The sequence below is a fragment of the Cupressus sempervirens genome, chromosome 8 (assembly GCF_028749045.1).
Source record: "Cupressus sempervirens isolate cs-2001-9-10 chromosome 8, ASM2874904v1, whole genome shotgun sequence".
In the NCBI taxonomy this organism is placed as follows: Eukaryota; Viridiplantae; Streptophyta; class Pinopsida; order Cupressales; family Cupressaceae; genus Cupressus; species Cupressus sempervirens.
The window spans coordinates 813004765-813022561 of NC_143125.1; the positions used below are offsets into that span (position 1 = coordinate 813004765).

The window sequence follows — 17797 nt, forward strand, 5'->3', positions numbered from 1 at the left end:
TAGAATTGACTTTGTTATCATAGGATGGTGTTAAAGAACTAAGAATTTTCAGAACAACTTCATCTTGTAATAAAACTTCTCACATGCTCTTAATTCTTTTTACAATCTTTGTGATTCTTTGTACACATGCTTTGATGGTTTCGTCTTCTTGCATTCTAGCATTCTTATTTTGCAACTTAACCTTCTTTGTATATTCATCACCTTCATACAACTTTTCTAATTTTGTCCAAATATCGTGTTCTAAGTCAAGTTCTTTTACCTCAATGAATTTTTCTTCAGATAGGGTGCTAATCGGTGCTTCTCTTGCAATCATGTTGAACTAGACTAGCTTCTTTTTCTCATCAATGCTTGAAGATAGCTTGCTTTTAGTTTTGCCAATAGTTTCCTCTTTTGTGATCAACCAATAATCAATCCCCATACAAATCAAATGTGTTCTCATCTTGTTCTTCCAACAGTTAGAGTTATCACCATCAAATTTAGGACTTTCGTTCTTATAAGCCATTGTAGATCTTCTCAAGCTGCCAATTGTTAGAGTTAGGCAATATTGAGAGGGTGGTGAATTAATATTGCAATACTTTCACACCAATTACAAATCTCAAAACTTAATCATAAGAATCCACAAAGAGCAATACTGAAAAGTGTAGCACATAACAATAATGAACTCATAACATCATGATTTATTTTTGAGGAAACCTTGGCTGAGGGAAAACCTTGGTGGGGACGGTACCCACAACTATGTTCTAATATGAGAATACTATGTTAGAAGTTTTGACCCTATAAGGAGTCATTACATACATTTAGTACATTTTCGTCCTTGTGAGATGTCTCAGCCTTGTTAGGAGTTGTGATGCAATAGGAACTCACTGCTCAATAAGGACTCACTATCTAATATACAAGAGATAGTAGTTAGTAGTTACAATACTAAAATTATTGTTCATACATCACAATGCTTGACTAGTCCTTGTGTATTTCGCATATGATCTGACCAATTCTCAAATCTCGCATCTGACCATCATACAACATCATAGCATCATCAATATATCATATGGAAATCTCACATATCATATCTTGACTCATTTCTTGCTTGCATACAAAAACTGTCCTTGCTTTATACCTTTCCACATTCAGTTGACCATCTTTACAAAATGTGTGGCACAATAACCAAAATCAACTATTAAGATTTGCTATCAGAGGGTTAACATCTAGGATGTCGTCCCTACAATGACAAGTAATTGAATTGACAAGACAATTTAATTCCATAGGCCAATTTGCCCGATTACTACACTTATTCAGAATGCTGCTATATCAACCAGTTAACATATTTCCCATCGAAAACATGTGCCAGTCACTATCTGAACATAAGCTAACATACTTATGCCATATACAGACTTATGCTGGTAGTATATGAAATTGTGGCCATTAGTAATCATCCTGCTAAGCCCGTGGATGAAATCATCCTGATTGTTCATTGTTTCTTGCATGATACCTAGACAAATTTCACATACAAAACCTGACAAAAAAACTGAATTTGAAGTCGGGCAATAATTTCATCGTCTTAGTTACCATCAATGACAACATCTCAGTCTTCTTTCCTGGATCACTTGCAAACAATTCCCCCCTTTGGCATTGGTGGCAACACAGTGAAAAATGACTAAGTGTCAATGCCAAAATTTATCTCAAAAACTTTATCTGTAATGTTCTTAAATCATGCTATATTACTTCCCATTTTTCACTCCCTATGCTATACTCCCCCTTTTACATCAATGGCAAAGATGAGAATCAAAAAAATATTATGTACATAGCAAACTATTCAACAAAAGTTATATTACACAAACCTCAACACATCTGCAAAAGTTTCCTTGAGGGCTGCTAAATCTGTATTCCCTACTTGTTTCAAGCTCTATGTAACTTGGATTTTATCACAAATTGCATATGCTGCTATCTCAGTTGCTTTTAGGTTTGTTGGTCTGAAAACTTCATAGGACTTCTTTGATGTTTCCAATAGGTCTAGGTCCTTCTGCATAATCTCAAACTTAGGCAAGAGTAGACTTTGCAAGAGTGAAAATGTAAGAATTACCTTGTCTCTTTCTTTTTCTAGCACATTGATTTTATCATATGGCTTGCTCACAATCTTGTCAAATTGTGTAACACTTTGGTTAGATTTCCCCAAAAATTCTGCATTTTTCTCTAAGCTTTCTTCTTTCTCTTTGATTTTGTTATCTACATCTTGGGCATGTTTTACCAAATTGACACAAGTTCTTTCCTTCATCAACACTTCCCTTGATATCCTTGATATTCTCATTGATAACCTTTTCATCATTTGCTATAGAGGGGCATACTTTAACGAACTTCTCTGCAATGTAGTCTTGTTTTGCTTTTGCCTTAGTCGACTCTTCTAGTGACGTGAAATGTGCATCGAAATCATTAACAACCATATCTAATAAGTTATCCACAACATCATTACCTTGAAATCTCATTTGAATAGGTAATGCCTTGTTTAATCTATCCAATGCCTTGCTAAGAATCCTTGTATGCTTTTTTGTTTTCTTCTCTAATTGCTCCTATGTCTTAGCAAATGCCATCATAGAGATTTTCATCAGAGCTTCTTCATCATAGGACTCTAGACGATCATCCTTATCCACACTAGTAATGGCTTTACTCAAGTCACTTGCCAACAACGTCGCCATGCTTGATGAGGTGGCTGTTACTGTCACATTGTCCATTTTCCTTGCCTCAACCTCTGTTCTAGCTGCATTGTTAGCCTTAATGATAGGATCAACATGAGTTACTGTGCCCTGATCTGATGGAGTGTCACCTTGTTCAACTAAATCAATTGTGATTATAGAAGGTTTACCTTCATCGATCACCTTTCTTATCTTTTCCTCAGTCATAATATCTTCTTTCTCTTCTTTCTCCTTTTCCTTGTCCTGCTCTTCTTCATCACTTATTCCTTTTGCCTCATTGGTTGTTTCAAACATAATGTCTTCGATTTCATCATTGTAAATCTTACTCAAATCATTGCAAATGTCAAAATTCCCAATGATTTCAAATTTGTAGTGAATGTATGCCTTAATATCCTCAAGATGTAACACACCGCTAGGGGTTTGCGAGAACACACCCTTAGGGCTATCTTCCATAGACTTGTGCAGGTGCTTCTTAAATTGATACCTAGGACTCTCATTGACATCATATATTTGAGGTTTCTCCATAGTTATTAGGCTCAAGACAACTGATAAATACTTCAATTGGAAGCTCACAATTTGCATAAATACCTTTTGATAGCGATGTAGGGTTTACTTGAAATTAATTCAAAATCCTTACTCAATCTGCTCAATATTCTTCTTCACACTCTTCAGGCTTTGCCAACTCAAATGGTGAGAAATTGAATGCATTTACCCATTAAATCCTTCAAAACTTTGATTGCCATAAATGCATTAGGTCACATGGTACAAAAAGTTGATAACCTTGATAGAACATGCTCTCATACAGAGCGATCATCCAAGGTGACATTTAACATTTGCGAACATAGCTACTGAATCAATAAAGTCCTGTTTACCTTCTGTTTAGCTCGCATAGTGTTTTACCTCAAACTCGGGGTCTGATAATTTTCTAATGAAGTGCTCCCCCTACGGTTAAGATAGCCAATTAGGTTGATGAGGAAGGTTTGGTGCTGGACACTGATTCTACCTCGTTTTCTGCAATATTGTGCTTCTTTCCTTTCTAGACTTTCCCATTTCCATTATTGCTTTCCCTCACAATGTTGTGTTTATGTTCTCATAACAGACTTGGTTAACAATGTTATTTCTCTTTCCATTATAGTAGTTTCTCCTGACATTAGGTGTTCTCATATTGTTCACAAATGCATTGCATGTACAATATCTAGTTGTATGTCCCAAATTATTGCACTTGTAGCATGTAACAACAAAATTTGCATACCTTGGTCCATTTAGATTCACTTGTAGTCTTCCCTCTGGCAATATGCCCGAAGTTGATGCACTTGTAGCATATTACACCAGGGTAATACCATTGTTATTTTTTTTCTGATTGGTAACATTTCTCTTTTGACTCGAGCTACAAACCAGTGAGGCCACAATCTGGGGGACCTCATCCCCGAAACTACCAACCAAGTCGGCATGAACACCGACTATTTGGCACCACCATATAACTCCCCATAACATGGTCTCCTTTTTGCAAGCGGGGGGATTCGAACCTGGGACGCTGATCAACACGGCTTGCAACGACCAACTTTACCATTGCACTGCTGGGTCAACCCCATAATACCATTGTTATTAGCCAAAGGTCTTTTTGCACTAACTTTTGATTTTTCATTTGCTCTTCCATTATTTCGCTTATTAGATCTAGCTTTGCCTTCATGTAATTTATGTTCAGAAATCCAACAATTGAAACAATATCTAGTAGATGGTTTAGTATCGGTGTTACCTTTGCAATCTTTCTTCATGTGTCCATATTTGTTGCATGCAAACATCTTCCCTTGAATCGCTTCTTCTGAGTTGCTGTCTGATTAGGATCGTGCATAGCTTTGTCTTCTGATTCCTTAGAACATTCACCCTCAAGATAACCAGTAACTGTCATATCTCCCTTAGGTTTTTGTTGCATCGATTGCTCATCAAGTTTGTCAGTACATGAGTATAACTTTGTTTCCAAAAGTTCATCCTCGACAATGTTGGTGTACTTCTCAAGTTCTTGATATTTACCTTTTGAATCTTCAAGTTAAGATTTTACCTTAACAAGTTGAGTATTCAAACCTTTACATTCATCAATAATGCCTTTCATATATGCTTCAAGTTTTTCTCTTTGTGATTTTCCTTCTTCAATTTCCTTAGTCAATTGAAGTGATGCGACTTCAAGCTCATGCTTAAGTGTCTAATTCTCTTTTTGAAGTTTAGCAATAAAATTTGACTCACTATCTAATTTAGGTTCTTTGATATGTTCAACTGACTCCTTTCTCTTTACCCTTGAGATATCAATCTGATTTTTGAATTTCTTAATGTAATCTTGTGCATCCTTAAGCATCAACTTCAATCTTTCCTTTTCTTCTTTAGCTCTGTCCATATCTTCAAATTCTGCCTTGAAATTGCCTTGCAAATTATCTGTATCCATCTGGACTCTCCTCAAGCTGAGAAATTTCTTCTGAGGAACTAGACTTTGATTCCGATTGTTAGAAATAGGCAATACACCATAACGTCATGATTTGTTTTTGAGGAAACCATGGCCAAGGGAAAACCCCAGTGGAGTTGTTACTCACTACTATGCACTAATCTGAAAATACTCTATTAGAAGTTTTGACCCTATTAGGAGTCATTACATATATTTAGTACATTAGTCCTTGTTAAAGGATCAGACCTGTTAGGAGTTGTGATACAATAAGAGCTCACTGCTCAATTAGGACTCACTGTCCAATATACAAGAGATAGTAGTAGCAATACCAAAATGACTGATTTGACATCACAATGCCTGATTAGTCCTTCGTGTATCATGCATCTGATCTGACCAAACATCAAATCTTGCATTTGACCATCAATACAACATCATAGCATCATCAATACGTCATATATAAAGCTCGCATAACATATCCTGTCTCATTTCTTGCTCACATACAAAAAAACTGTCCTTGCTTTATACCTTTCCATATTTATTATTCGGTTGGCTGTCTTCACAAAACATGTGGCACAATAACCAAAACCAACTATTAAGATTTGCTATCAAAGGGTTAACATCTAGGATGCCATCTCTACAATGGCAAGTAAATGAATTAACAAGACAGTTCAATTTCTCAGGCCAATTTGCCTGATTATGAACACTTATTTTGAATGCTGCGATACCGGTTAACATATTTTCCATCCAAAACATGTGCCAATCACTATCTGAACATAAGCGAACATACTTATACCATATACAGACCTTATACAGTCAGTAAACAAAATTGTGGCCATTAGTAATCATCCAAGCTCGCTGACAAAATCATTCTGACTGTTCCCTGTTTCCTGCATGATACTTAAGACAAATTTCATACACAAAACTTGGCAAAAACTGAATCTGAAATCAGACGATCATTCCATCTATCTCAGTTGCCATCAATGCCAACATCTGAGTCTTCTATCCTTGATCAGTTGCCAATAAGTTAATTATCATTTAGGCTTTCTTGTTTAATTGTCTTAATTTAGTCTATTTTTAGATGTCTTTATTTAGACAACTTGCCTTTTTGGTTTATGCTGTTCGTAGCATCTATAAAACTCTATTCATTTGTGCTTTGATAATTGAATTATTCATTCCCTTTTTTGAAGTTTCAATATAGAGTACAAGAATGAGTGATAGTACATACACCCTTTAGTATTCTTGGTGTCATTTGGATACATGAAGCGCATTTAATTTTTATCCCTATAAGCTAATTATCTAACAAAATCTCTACACTCACATACAATGTTGACTAATTGTTCAACATTAAATTACATGTTCACAATTAGGACATTAATAATGACAATGTAATCTACATGAAGTACATTTAATTTATATCCCTATAAGCTAGTTATCTAATGAAATCTCTACTCTAGCACACAATGTTGACTAATTGTTCAACATTTAATTAGGTTTTCACAATCAGGACATTAAAATTTGACAATGAATGTGTATTAATATTAATCTATATTATCCTAACAATTACAATTAAGTTATTAACTCAAATGTTAGTTTGATCTATAGCTTTCTAAATCCAAATGTATTAAAAATACTTTAACAAAATAAGGATAATCCACATTTGTTCTAGATAGATGATATACTTTAACAAAATGATATGGAGTCTGTATAGGTACCAACAAAAATAATGTCTTCTTGCTTAATGCTATTGCCCTTGCACATGTAGAGTTGTGCCATTCTCCTTGAATTCACCTGGTCACTCAATGTGTCAAACAACCTCTTTTCCGGAGATCCATTTAATTAGCTATAGTCAGAAATTATAGACAATCATTGGATAGATAAGTATCAATATCATTGGTAGTGAAATTCTCTTCTCCTTCATCATCGATAATAGATATCATCAACATTATCATCAACTGATATATTTTTTAATTGGAATTTTCTTTGCAGACTTCATTTTATATGATTGATTGATGTAATCTTATAAACCAGTTCATATGTCCTGGGTCGGCACAACAATTGCAATGCATCTTTTCTTCCTTGCTTCTAACCATGATCATTCTTTTTTGTGTAAACTTTTTCTTAGAATTGGATGTGCCTCTAAAAATAGTATATTGTTTGTAGAATTAATATTGGGAGTAAAATACAGGTGTATGTGTGAGTGTGAAAAGAGAGGGAGAGCTGAACTACTATGTTTTTCTCATACTGAAATCTTCTGTACAGGCTGCAACGGATGCAGATGACAAAGCCTTGCAATTCGAAGGTGACTTTGATATACACCTTTTTATTTTTTTTTGTTGACTGGTCCTAATAACTAAATCATAATGATTAGAACGCTTTTTTCATTGTTTAATCTGATCCGTAAGCTCATGCTGAGAGTTTGTACTAGTCTCTGCTGACAACGTGCTGGCTAGTTATGTGTTTTTTTGAACTTTTTAGTTCTATATTACATATTATTTGTAACCAATAGCTTAAACATTGGGCACAGAGTAGTTTTGTTAGAGGATTATGTTCATTAGATCACTGATGAATTCATGTAGTTACACTTAGGGAAAGAATTTGGGTTTGAGATAAATATTTTGAGTTTTTCAGTGATACATGTGAGCCCTTCTGTTTGCTTTATTCCTGGGTGTGAGCATACATCCTTTTATAACAAAGTCCCTTATATGGTGCCAACCGTGCGAGTGTATGGACTTCCAAAAGATACCGGTGCATAAAATTGGTTATCAAGTCAGAATTGCTTGCTTATGAATGTTGGTTTTCTTCCTTTTGGTTGACCTATAGTGCATTGTTATTAGCTTTGTAATCGTGATGAATAAATAATAAATAGTACTCATTTTGCAGCTCTACAACCATACTTGCATTATATTGATGATAGAAGATCTTGCATGTTCTTGCAGAGGCAAATTTACAGATATTTCCACCTAGTAACTCTCAAGGTGGGACATGGGGATATCACCCTCCAAATGATGTTGATGGTATGGGGAAAACTCTTTATTTTGTCTCTTAGGACATACAATATACAAGGTCATATTCCATTTTTGCTTTTTGGATGCTATGACTTTGTTATCCACAAGTTTTAAAATGGGCATAAAGAGTTAGGAATATCTGTCTAGACTTTGTGGTTCTTCTACTCCAATGTCTGGTTTCATGTTTTTTGTCATTTGTTCCATTAAAGCAAATCCAACTCTTCATGTTTAGTGTATTATAATTTCAGATTAGGTGGAAAGTATATGAATGTAGGAAGATAAAACTCTTTTATTTGGTGTAAATCACGTTCATATGCTCAACTTGATGCAGGAGGGGAAGGCAGTGAACCACAAGGTGGATGGAAAGGATTTTTCAGCATTGCATCATACAGGCCTTACTTCAATGTAGAAACATATGATGTGGTAGAAAGAACTATGGAAACTTTTTATCCTCAACGTGGAGACTTTTTTGAAAAAATTCAACCTAATCCCGACTTGTAAGTTATTTTAATTATACAAAAAAGCCTTTCTAGCAAAAAAATGCTGAGCATGCGAAGTTGACTTAAAGAATGTTAAATGTTCAGCCCTCCCTTAGTCTGGATTAAAGTGAATGATTGTATTTTCTTTTCAATGTTCTTGAGGTTTATACTTCATTTGTAAACAGATTTAAGATGCCTTTTATTTATCACCGCAATAATGTAAAATATGCTGGGTCGTCTTTTGCTTTCAACTATGATTCAGTCCAGAACAATCTTCTTTGCTGATTTTCTTCTCTTGGCTCTTTGAGCAATCTCCTTGAATGGAGAAACTTTATTTGAAAGAATATTTATGTAATACATGGTTGTCTATAATTAATTATTTATCAAGGCGATATTTATTGAGAAGGGATAATACCAGAGGATTGTATACTAATGCTCACTCTATTTCTAAATTAGCCACATAATGCAACTAAGAAGGTTCTACAACCTTAACGCTGAACGATTGAATTCTAATGGTTTTGTGAGGACTAGAAGAGAGCGATTGTGAGGAAACCATAGGAAGAATCATTCTATGAGCTATTACAAGACAACCCATGTGGGCTTGTAGAATCTCAAGAAGTTCCATAGGCTTCATCTTGCAAGAGAAATAACCGTGCAACTAAGAAACAGTAGGGAATTGGAAAACTGCAATTTTGACATTATGAGAGGGAAAGAAATTCACTCCCATGCAGAAATGAAGGAGATTGATTCAAAAGAAGATTATTGAGGGCGCTTAGAGGGAGATGTAGGGAGTAGGAAGGGAAACAAAATCAATTGGAAAGGGGGAAGAGGTAGCCAAAAATTGCCAGGTTAGAGAAAGAAACTTCTACAAACAGGAGGACAAAGAGGAAAATGTTTCTTAACATTGATAATAAAATTGGAATCCCCTTCAAAGGACAGCCTCTAGGCACCAAGGTCAAACCCTAAATTGAAAGTAAGGAGAAAGGCCATTTGCTTCTGCTTTAGTAAAATAACTTGATTCCATCCAAAAAGGTCATCATCTTTACTTTCAATAAGCGCGAGGGTCAGAAATTGCAGAATAGCTTCCCGTTCTTGAAAAATGTCCTTACTTTGTACATTCTCCTCATATTATCACCAACTCTGGAGCCCTAGGAATTCTTAAGCATATTTATCAAATGGGTAAAGATCATGGAACTTATTTAGGGGTTTATTATATATCCATTTGCTATCCCAAAAGGATTTGCTGCTACCATTTGAAATAGTATTGAAACCAAACCATCTAATCGAAGTTATATTTCATACCTTCCCAAGTAATTGATCTAAAAGGAAAATCATCCCCATGAATAAAGAAGTTAAGGTTATCACTTGTCTTGTATTGCTTTAGGGTATTTATCTAGGAGGCTTCTTTTCCTAAAATGAATCTCGAAATGAACTTACGTGGGCGATCTTGCTTTAATTGCTCCTTATCAACTCACCTCTTTTTTTAATAAGGTGCTATGAACTTTTTCAAACTTAGGCTCCTATACCCTTTTAAAGCCCTGTAAATTGCTTTCACCATTTGTTGCCAATTTGGTGAGCACACAATATTGAAAGCCAATCCATTTTAGGTGGCAAAAAATGGGCGGCTCCTCTAAAAATTGAAGATTAGAAGGCGGTGTAGTGTGCTTCATTCCTTGATATCCTTTCTTTTAACAAAGGATGATTTGATTTGTGTCTTTTGCTTGATCTATTTTTTTTTCCCTCATTAATGTGTCCCATGACTTGTGCTTTTGAAACAGGTGCACCATTTATTTCTTGGGGAAGAATTGATGCCTTGTCCATGTTGGAGATATAGCTTCAGGCGATCTCTTTCTCCCAATTTCTGAGATAGCTGTATGTCTTAATAGTGCTTGCCCTAATGTTTCTAGTTCATGGGTTATTTTCAAATGATTAGACACTTATATGGATAGACCCTTCAAGTTACTGAAGAGTCATTTGATTTGGTGTCACTTGTATTGGCGTTGTTTTATTTGGGCGACATGTTACTACTTATTTATAGGGAATCGTTCTTGAAATGGGGTGCTGATTGTTCGACTATAGTATTTTATTCATTGCTGCAGCGATATAGAGATTGAGAGGATAACCATTATTGCTTCAGCTTGTGTATTGTAAATCAGACTTCTCTTTTTCATTAATAATGTGATTCTTGCGTGGATGGGATTTTCTGCTCAAGTTGAAGGGCTTTCCTAGGACAATTGGTTGTGTCTTCTGTTCATTTATTTTGCTTTCTGTTTATTTTCAATTCTGGTATGAAACTTCAACATGGTATAAGAGCTGGTCCTTTTGCCAACTAGTGAGATTTCATAAGTTTTAGAAACCAATATTTGTTTTAAGTTTCTTATTTGGAGAAATAAGTTTATAAATGTTCAGAGTAATGCTTGCCTTTTTTGGCCAAGGATATAAATGTGAGGTATATATATATATATAAAGTAATTATTAGTGGACTCATCTTAATATTAGAGGTCCATTCTAAAGGCTCGATGTCTATGAGAAGTGTTTGATACTATTTTCATAAAATACAATATTGCCAACTTGTTTAATGGAATATGGCAATTATCATTTGGGATTTTCGCTAAAGTTTTTTTTTTTGACTTCATAACTCATTGAGTTCAGTAAAACCTTGTGCAAGCAAATCAGATTTTGTTATAGACATTAGCATTAGAGTCTCATCATTCTTCATTGAATTAGTGCAAGTTTTGCGATTACTATTTGAGGTATTGAAGGTTCTTTTACATTAGCATTCGACAATGATTTCATGGCTTGGATCGTATGCCAACAAAAGTTAGCAAACATTTTCATTGACATGAAGTAGTGTTTAATCGTGGGAGTTTCGGAGTAATAGGAAGACAAGGAGGGAATGCACGTTTGGTCTTGGGAGTTCATCTTCGTTGAATTTACTGCCTATTGGATTTGTGAGTCTTGTGTGTTGGAGGTGGCATGAATTCAATAAAGGGATGGAGAAGTTTTTTTAATATTCACGGGAGCTATTTTGAGAAGGTGTTTCACATTCTTTGCAACATGTAATCATTCCTTGAACATTTTGAAAGTTTCTTGCAATCTGTACATTGTAGCTTTACTTTGAGAGTGTAAATCCTTCAGAAATCTCAAAATTCGATCTATGCTCTGTGATGATTATTACCGAGGCTAAGTGTCGTGAGTTTCTAGGATGACAATCATCTAATGCCTGGTTGCAGACATAACGTGAAGGGGTTTGTGTTGGTGTTGTTGAGAAGGTCAACTTCCAGTTGAAACTTAGAGAATATTAAATCCTCATCCTTCCAAAGTTGGAAGACGAAGTTGGCTCTCTTCCAACATTAATGTATAAATCTTGTTCTTGCATATAATAATAGGCCACTAGGGAGCATCGAGGAAGAGAGGAAGTCAAGAGTTGTAGGTACTTAGAGACTTTGTTTGACATAGTAAATATAATGTCTTGCATATTTCTCATTGGGCAGCTATGATGTAGTAATAGGTAAAAGGAGTCTTGTTTCGAGAGATCAATATTGTAGTCATAGCCGAAGTAGTGTTGGACTCTTGTTTTAAGCCTAGTTGGTCTCATCAGCTACCTACCACTTATATAATTTTCTTTCCTATTGTTTTTGAACTTAATTTTTTTAATGAGAAAAATATTTTTTCTAGCTGATGTATTAAACAAATTGAAATATAATGGTTGTAACCTGTTGGCATAATGAATTGTTTAGAGAAATACCACTAAGTTTTTGTTTGTAATTTGTCTCTGTAGCTATATGATTTCCAGGTTGGGCTAGCTAGGCTAGCTAGAGTTTCCTATAATCATCATTGGATGTAGTTTGAAAGATTGTAGCCGCTGAATGCTTTTTTGAAAGAGAAAACTTCTCATCTAATGCAAAGTTATTGAAGGTTTTCAGTATGAAAATCTCAATTGGTAGCTATTGTGTCATTCAAGGTTGATTTTTTTAACTTTAACATTCGTGATATATGTAAACTAAAAATTTGGGGGAGGAATTTTGTATTGGAAGACTTTCCCAGCTTGGGGTTTGCCATGACTTTCTAGTGTAGTAGGATGTAGACCTCTGTGACAATTCTGTGGAATATGTTGGATCATACATGTGAACAAGGGTTGCCAAATACCATTTGGGTACATTACATAATAGATCTACAAGGGGTGGTAAAAGATTTCATCTTTCTTTGATTGCTAATCTCTGTCATATGGGAGTAGTTGACCCTGTTGTCATTGGGAAGCCAGATGGATTGGGGGATCCTCATGATATGGACATAGCTCTTGATGATACCTCTAGCATTCAAAAGGAGATTGAGTGGTCAATGGAGAGTGCTAACTCCTTTGCAGAGGATCAACAAGCTCGAGAAGTAGTGTGGCTTCAAAAACTCCTTGTTTGGTCAAACATTGATGCCAACCATAATTTATTGTGATAATCAAAGTTGTGAGAAACTCTCTGTCATTCCAGTGTGAGAATGCTGCCCTCGTCGAGAGGGTGTCTCAACATCAATTGGTTTTTAATGCATATTTCTCTGAGATGGAGAAATATGAGGCGAAATTACTTGAGAGTTGTTGCTCTTTAATGCATATTTCTCTGGGATGGATAAACATGAAGTGAAAGTCCTTTAGAGATTGTTGCTTTTTAATGCATATTTCTACGAGATGGAGAAATATGAGGTGAGAGCTCTGGAGTGATGTGCCTCTTTCCACACATGGGAGTAGCTATGGTTGGCATCATGTCGAGAGGTTTCATGACATTACATGATTGATTTCGTGATGGGCACTTGTCTATATGCTTCTTTTCACACATGGGAGTAGCCATTGTAAATATCATGTTTGGGGTGTCCATGACAACAACGTGTTGAGTGACTTCGTGATGTGAGCTTGTGTATATGTTTCTTTCTACGCATTGTATAGCCGTGGTGGACATCATGTTGAGTGATTCCATGACTTTATTACGTTAAGAGATTCCACAATAACAAATTTTTTTCTACAAATGGGTGTAGCCATTGTGGGTGTCATGTTGAGCGATTACATGACATGGATATCTTGAAAGACAATCCCCTAGCTAAGAGGGAGTGTTGGAGATATAGCTTCAGGGGATATCTTTCTCCCAATTTCTAAGATAGCCATCTCTCTTTATAACACTTGCCTTGATGTTTCTAGTTCAATTATTTTCAAATGAATAGACGTTCATATGGACAAACACAAGTTAATGAAGAGTCATTTGATTTGGCGTCACTTGTATTGGTGTCATTTTATTGGTAACTATAGACTTTCCATTGTCAAAGTCAATGCAAAGTTTGTTGTTTAAAAAAAATGCTTGTTTAACCACAGGCAATAACTCCATTCTTGCCCTTCCAACCATAGACAATATACTATTGTCTCCCCCGAGCATCCTGGTATTTCACTCTGCAATTGTATATAATAATATTTTTATGAATGAGATTGCACATCTCATTATATATGCGGGAAGTGACTTTTTCACCCAAAGTCACCACTCTTCACTTGAGGTCCTATTAATTAAATGCTAATTACATATTAATTAGTTATATAATTAATATATAATCATAATAAATGTAATTCTTATAATATAATAGTATTATTACAATAATAATATAATTAATTATTTTATTGATATAAGTATTATAATTATAATGTTATTAAATTATCACACTAATAATATAATAATTATAAATAATATATTAATTATACTATCATCATATTATCAGTATAATTATTATATCACAACAGTTATATCATCACAACCTTTATGTTATCTATGCTGGCCTAAAAGAATTTCGACCATAGGTACAATAACATCAATACTCCCTCTTAGCTAGGGAGGAATCCTTCTTGATAACTTTTGGTTTGTCCTTTTGATGCTAACATCAATATTGCCTCTTAGCTTGGGAGGATCTCCTCAGATATCTGAGTTATAGAGTAATGTTAGACATGGCTTTTCCGAGGAATGAAAAATGCAAACAAACACAAGTGTTCATCACAGAATCACTCAAGTGATGTTGCCATTTCACCATGAGAACCACCATAGCTACTCCTAGGGGGTGACTTAACACAACTATTTAGTCAAGAAATCTCTTACACGACCTTCATCATGGCTACTCATTGAGGGTGGGTCCAGCAAGGCTACTTCGATGAATGGAAATGCAAGAAAACACGAGTGTTCATTACAAAATCACTCATGTAATGTCAACATCTCACAATGATGATCACCTTAGCAACTCCCAAAGGGTTACTCAACACAAGTATTTTTGTCATGGAATCATTCACATGAGCTCCACCATGGCTACTCCTAGAGGGTGGGTCCACCATGGCTACTTTCATGAATAGAAATCCAAATGACCACAAGTGCCCATCATGGAATCATTCGACATGATGTTGCCATTTCATTGTGATGCTCACCATAGCTGCTCCCATTGGGTGCATAAACACAAGTGCAAAGTCATGGATTCTGTCTCATTGCATCTACCATGGCTACTCCTAGAGTTTGGATCCACCATGGCTACTCCCAGAGAGTAGAACAAGGGATTTCACCTCAAACTTCTCTCTCACAACGAGGAATGCATTATAAGGGTTGACACCTAATAATTCTCCGTCTTAGAGAAAAATGTTGAAATGGATGATACCTCATATTTCCCAGTCTTAGAGCAAAAGACATACAAGGGATTGCACCTCAAACTTGCTCCCTTTCAAAGAAGAATTCATTAACAAGGGCTTGCACCTCAAACTTACCCTCTACAAAGAATAATGCATTAAAGTACATCTCAAAAAATTATTGATGTTGAGACTCTCGCTCCTCAAGGGCTTCATTCTCACAAATCCAAGCTTGTTTGGAAAATGCACATACTTCACTCTGGCAAGGGGCTTGGTGAGAATATTTGATCATCACTGCTAATGTATCTCAATCGAATAACATTCCTTTGCACCATATCTCTAATGTATTTATATTTGATCTCCACATGCTTTGACCTGCCATGAAATGCAAGGTTGAAGTTTGCATCAACTTGGTGAATGCCAAGCTCACCAAGTATCCATTTATTCAGGAATATCACGACCTAGGTGTCCGCATAAAGGCTTTCAAGCCTACACACATGGAAATCTATCCCATGAATTATAGTCCTCTATCTGATACAATTTCTTGATCACTAGAGAAACCATCTCGACATGATCTACTCCCTTTGAACCAATAAGACCAAGATCTTTAGAAATCAATTGAAGCAGATCCTCTAGTTGCTCCCTCTGTTATGTATGCATACCCTGCTCACATATTCCCAATTATAGATGTAAGACGCAATCAGGTCTGAATTATCTCCAATGAGATATAAGGGATGGTAAATGGCTAAGCACCTAGTTGTTGATGTGACCATGATTATGTAGAAAAGAGCTAAAAAATTGTGGGTGCTATGAGCGTAGGTCTAATAATGACTTGTTAATGCATAACACGCACATATTGTGGGCACTTGAACAACAAGTCCCACCACAAGAACACCACAGTAATCCTACTCAACAAAACCGTTGAAACTCAATAGTGACGTATTCTGCCAATAGAGCCTTAGCTTTACAAGAAGCAAATCATCATGAAATTCATTTTAGTTTTTTTAATCACTCACACGACAATGTGGATGTACAAGTTTCAAAAGAAGATCATTGTTGATGAATCGGGACTAGTCAGCGAACAAGGATGGTATAATATTTGGGAGTGCCACAAAAGGTGGATCCCCTCGTTGGTAGTATAACAGCTCGAACAATCAATGAGTTTGTCGTAAAGATGCTTAAACCAAATCAATACTGCTGCACGCTGAATATAAGCTGAAGTTAGTAATAATGTGAATGCACCATCATAGGCGTTGTAGTTGATTTTCCAGGAAATTTTACTACAATTTATCCACTCAACGAGATGAGTACAAGACCATATGCCTCATACAACTTTTTATACTTTGTCGAACTATTACATCCCAATTTCTGACCCAATTAAAAAATGTCCATATAGTCGTTGAGGTTTCACGTGAAGTCAGTTGACAATTAAAATTTGTTACAATCATGTGAAATGGTAAGATGGTTAATCATTATAATTTCATATGAAGATGAAATGCAAGTTAACCGTTATGATGATATTTTAAAGCTATTTTGGGAAGTTGATTATTTATCCTGAATTCATGGGAATTGAAAAGGCGGTTAGCCGTTATGATCATTTATGATTAATAACTTGTCATGGTAATTATTATTATATTAAGGAATATGATTTAATTGTGGATAATTTCCTTGTAGAAAACACGTCAAAGGGGTGGAAGCATTGTCATAAAAGAACTGGGCAAAGGGGCACCACCATCACTTGGCAAATAGGTGTGAATCTTGAATCACCATAGCTAAGGGTAAATGATTGGGCAAGCAAGAATGTACGTTGGACAATACCATGAGTTACTTGGATAACATATAAAATCTAAAATATTTAAATATAATCATCGTCATTTCATTATATATATATAGTATAAAGGTATGGTGCCACCATGGTATTAAATTATTCAAGCTCATCTCTATTAACATATGTATACATATTATATATGCATATACATTGAGAGGATATGTAGATAAAATAAATTCTCCCAATTATGCATGTATATAAAAATGTGTATCCTAATAGGTATAACCTTGGACACAATAATAGAATGATGACATCATTCAAAAATAATATCTATATGTGCAAAGATATATATATATATATATATAAAATTATAATTATAATTATTCTTTTAATAAAGAGTCCTTTGAATTCTTTCTTTTAAAAATTATAATTCTCTATGAGGGACGATGAGTACACTTGATGATTTCCTTCTTTTGAATTGGCAAACCAAGAAGCCGATAATCTTTTCTTGCAACTGCCATCAAGAGCCGCGGTTTCAATTGAAGCCTTCTCTATTGTTTTACATAAAAGCTCGATAACATTTCTTGCAGCTATCATTGATACTGCATTCCTTCACCATTCTTCTTTCTCATTTTCTTACTCCTTCCATACAACCGATTTTGGGAAGTGAATCCGAGCTTGCTGTTCTGTTATCAAAGGGACTTTGTATTCTGAAAGCCATTTGGGCAATCCAGATTTTTGAGAGCCGACCAGTCGGAATTAGCCAATTTCAAATCCATCATTGATCAGGTTATGT

General features: G+C 35.3%; 1 protein-coding gene across 2 annotated transcripts in view; it reads left to right on the plus strand.

Annotated features, from left to right (window-relative positions):
* Positions 1-17797, plus strand: part of LOC149544896 (uncharacterized) — a 50349-nt gene that overhangs the window by 11108 nt on the left and 21444 nt on the right. Inside the window, exons 3-5 of one of the 2 annotated variants that reach the window (XM_089795449.1) lie at positions 7378-7417; positions 8055-8132; positions 8455-8620. In XM_089795449.1, coding sequence (XP_089651575.1) covers positions 7378-7417; positions 8055-8132; positions 8455-8620 — 284 coding nt within the window. The remainder of the gene's footprint in view (positions 1-7377; positions 7418-8054; positions 8133-8454; positions 8621-17797) is intronic. The other variant, XM_089795450.1, reaches the window with a different exon arrangement.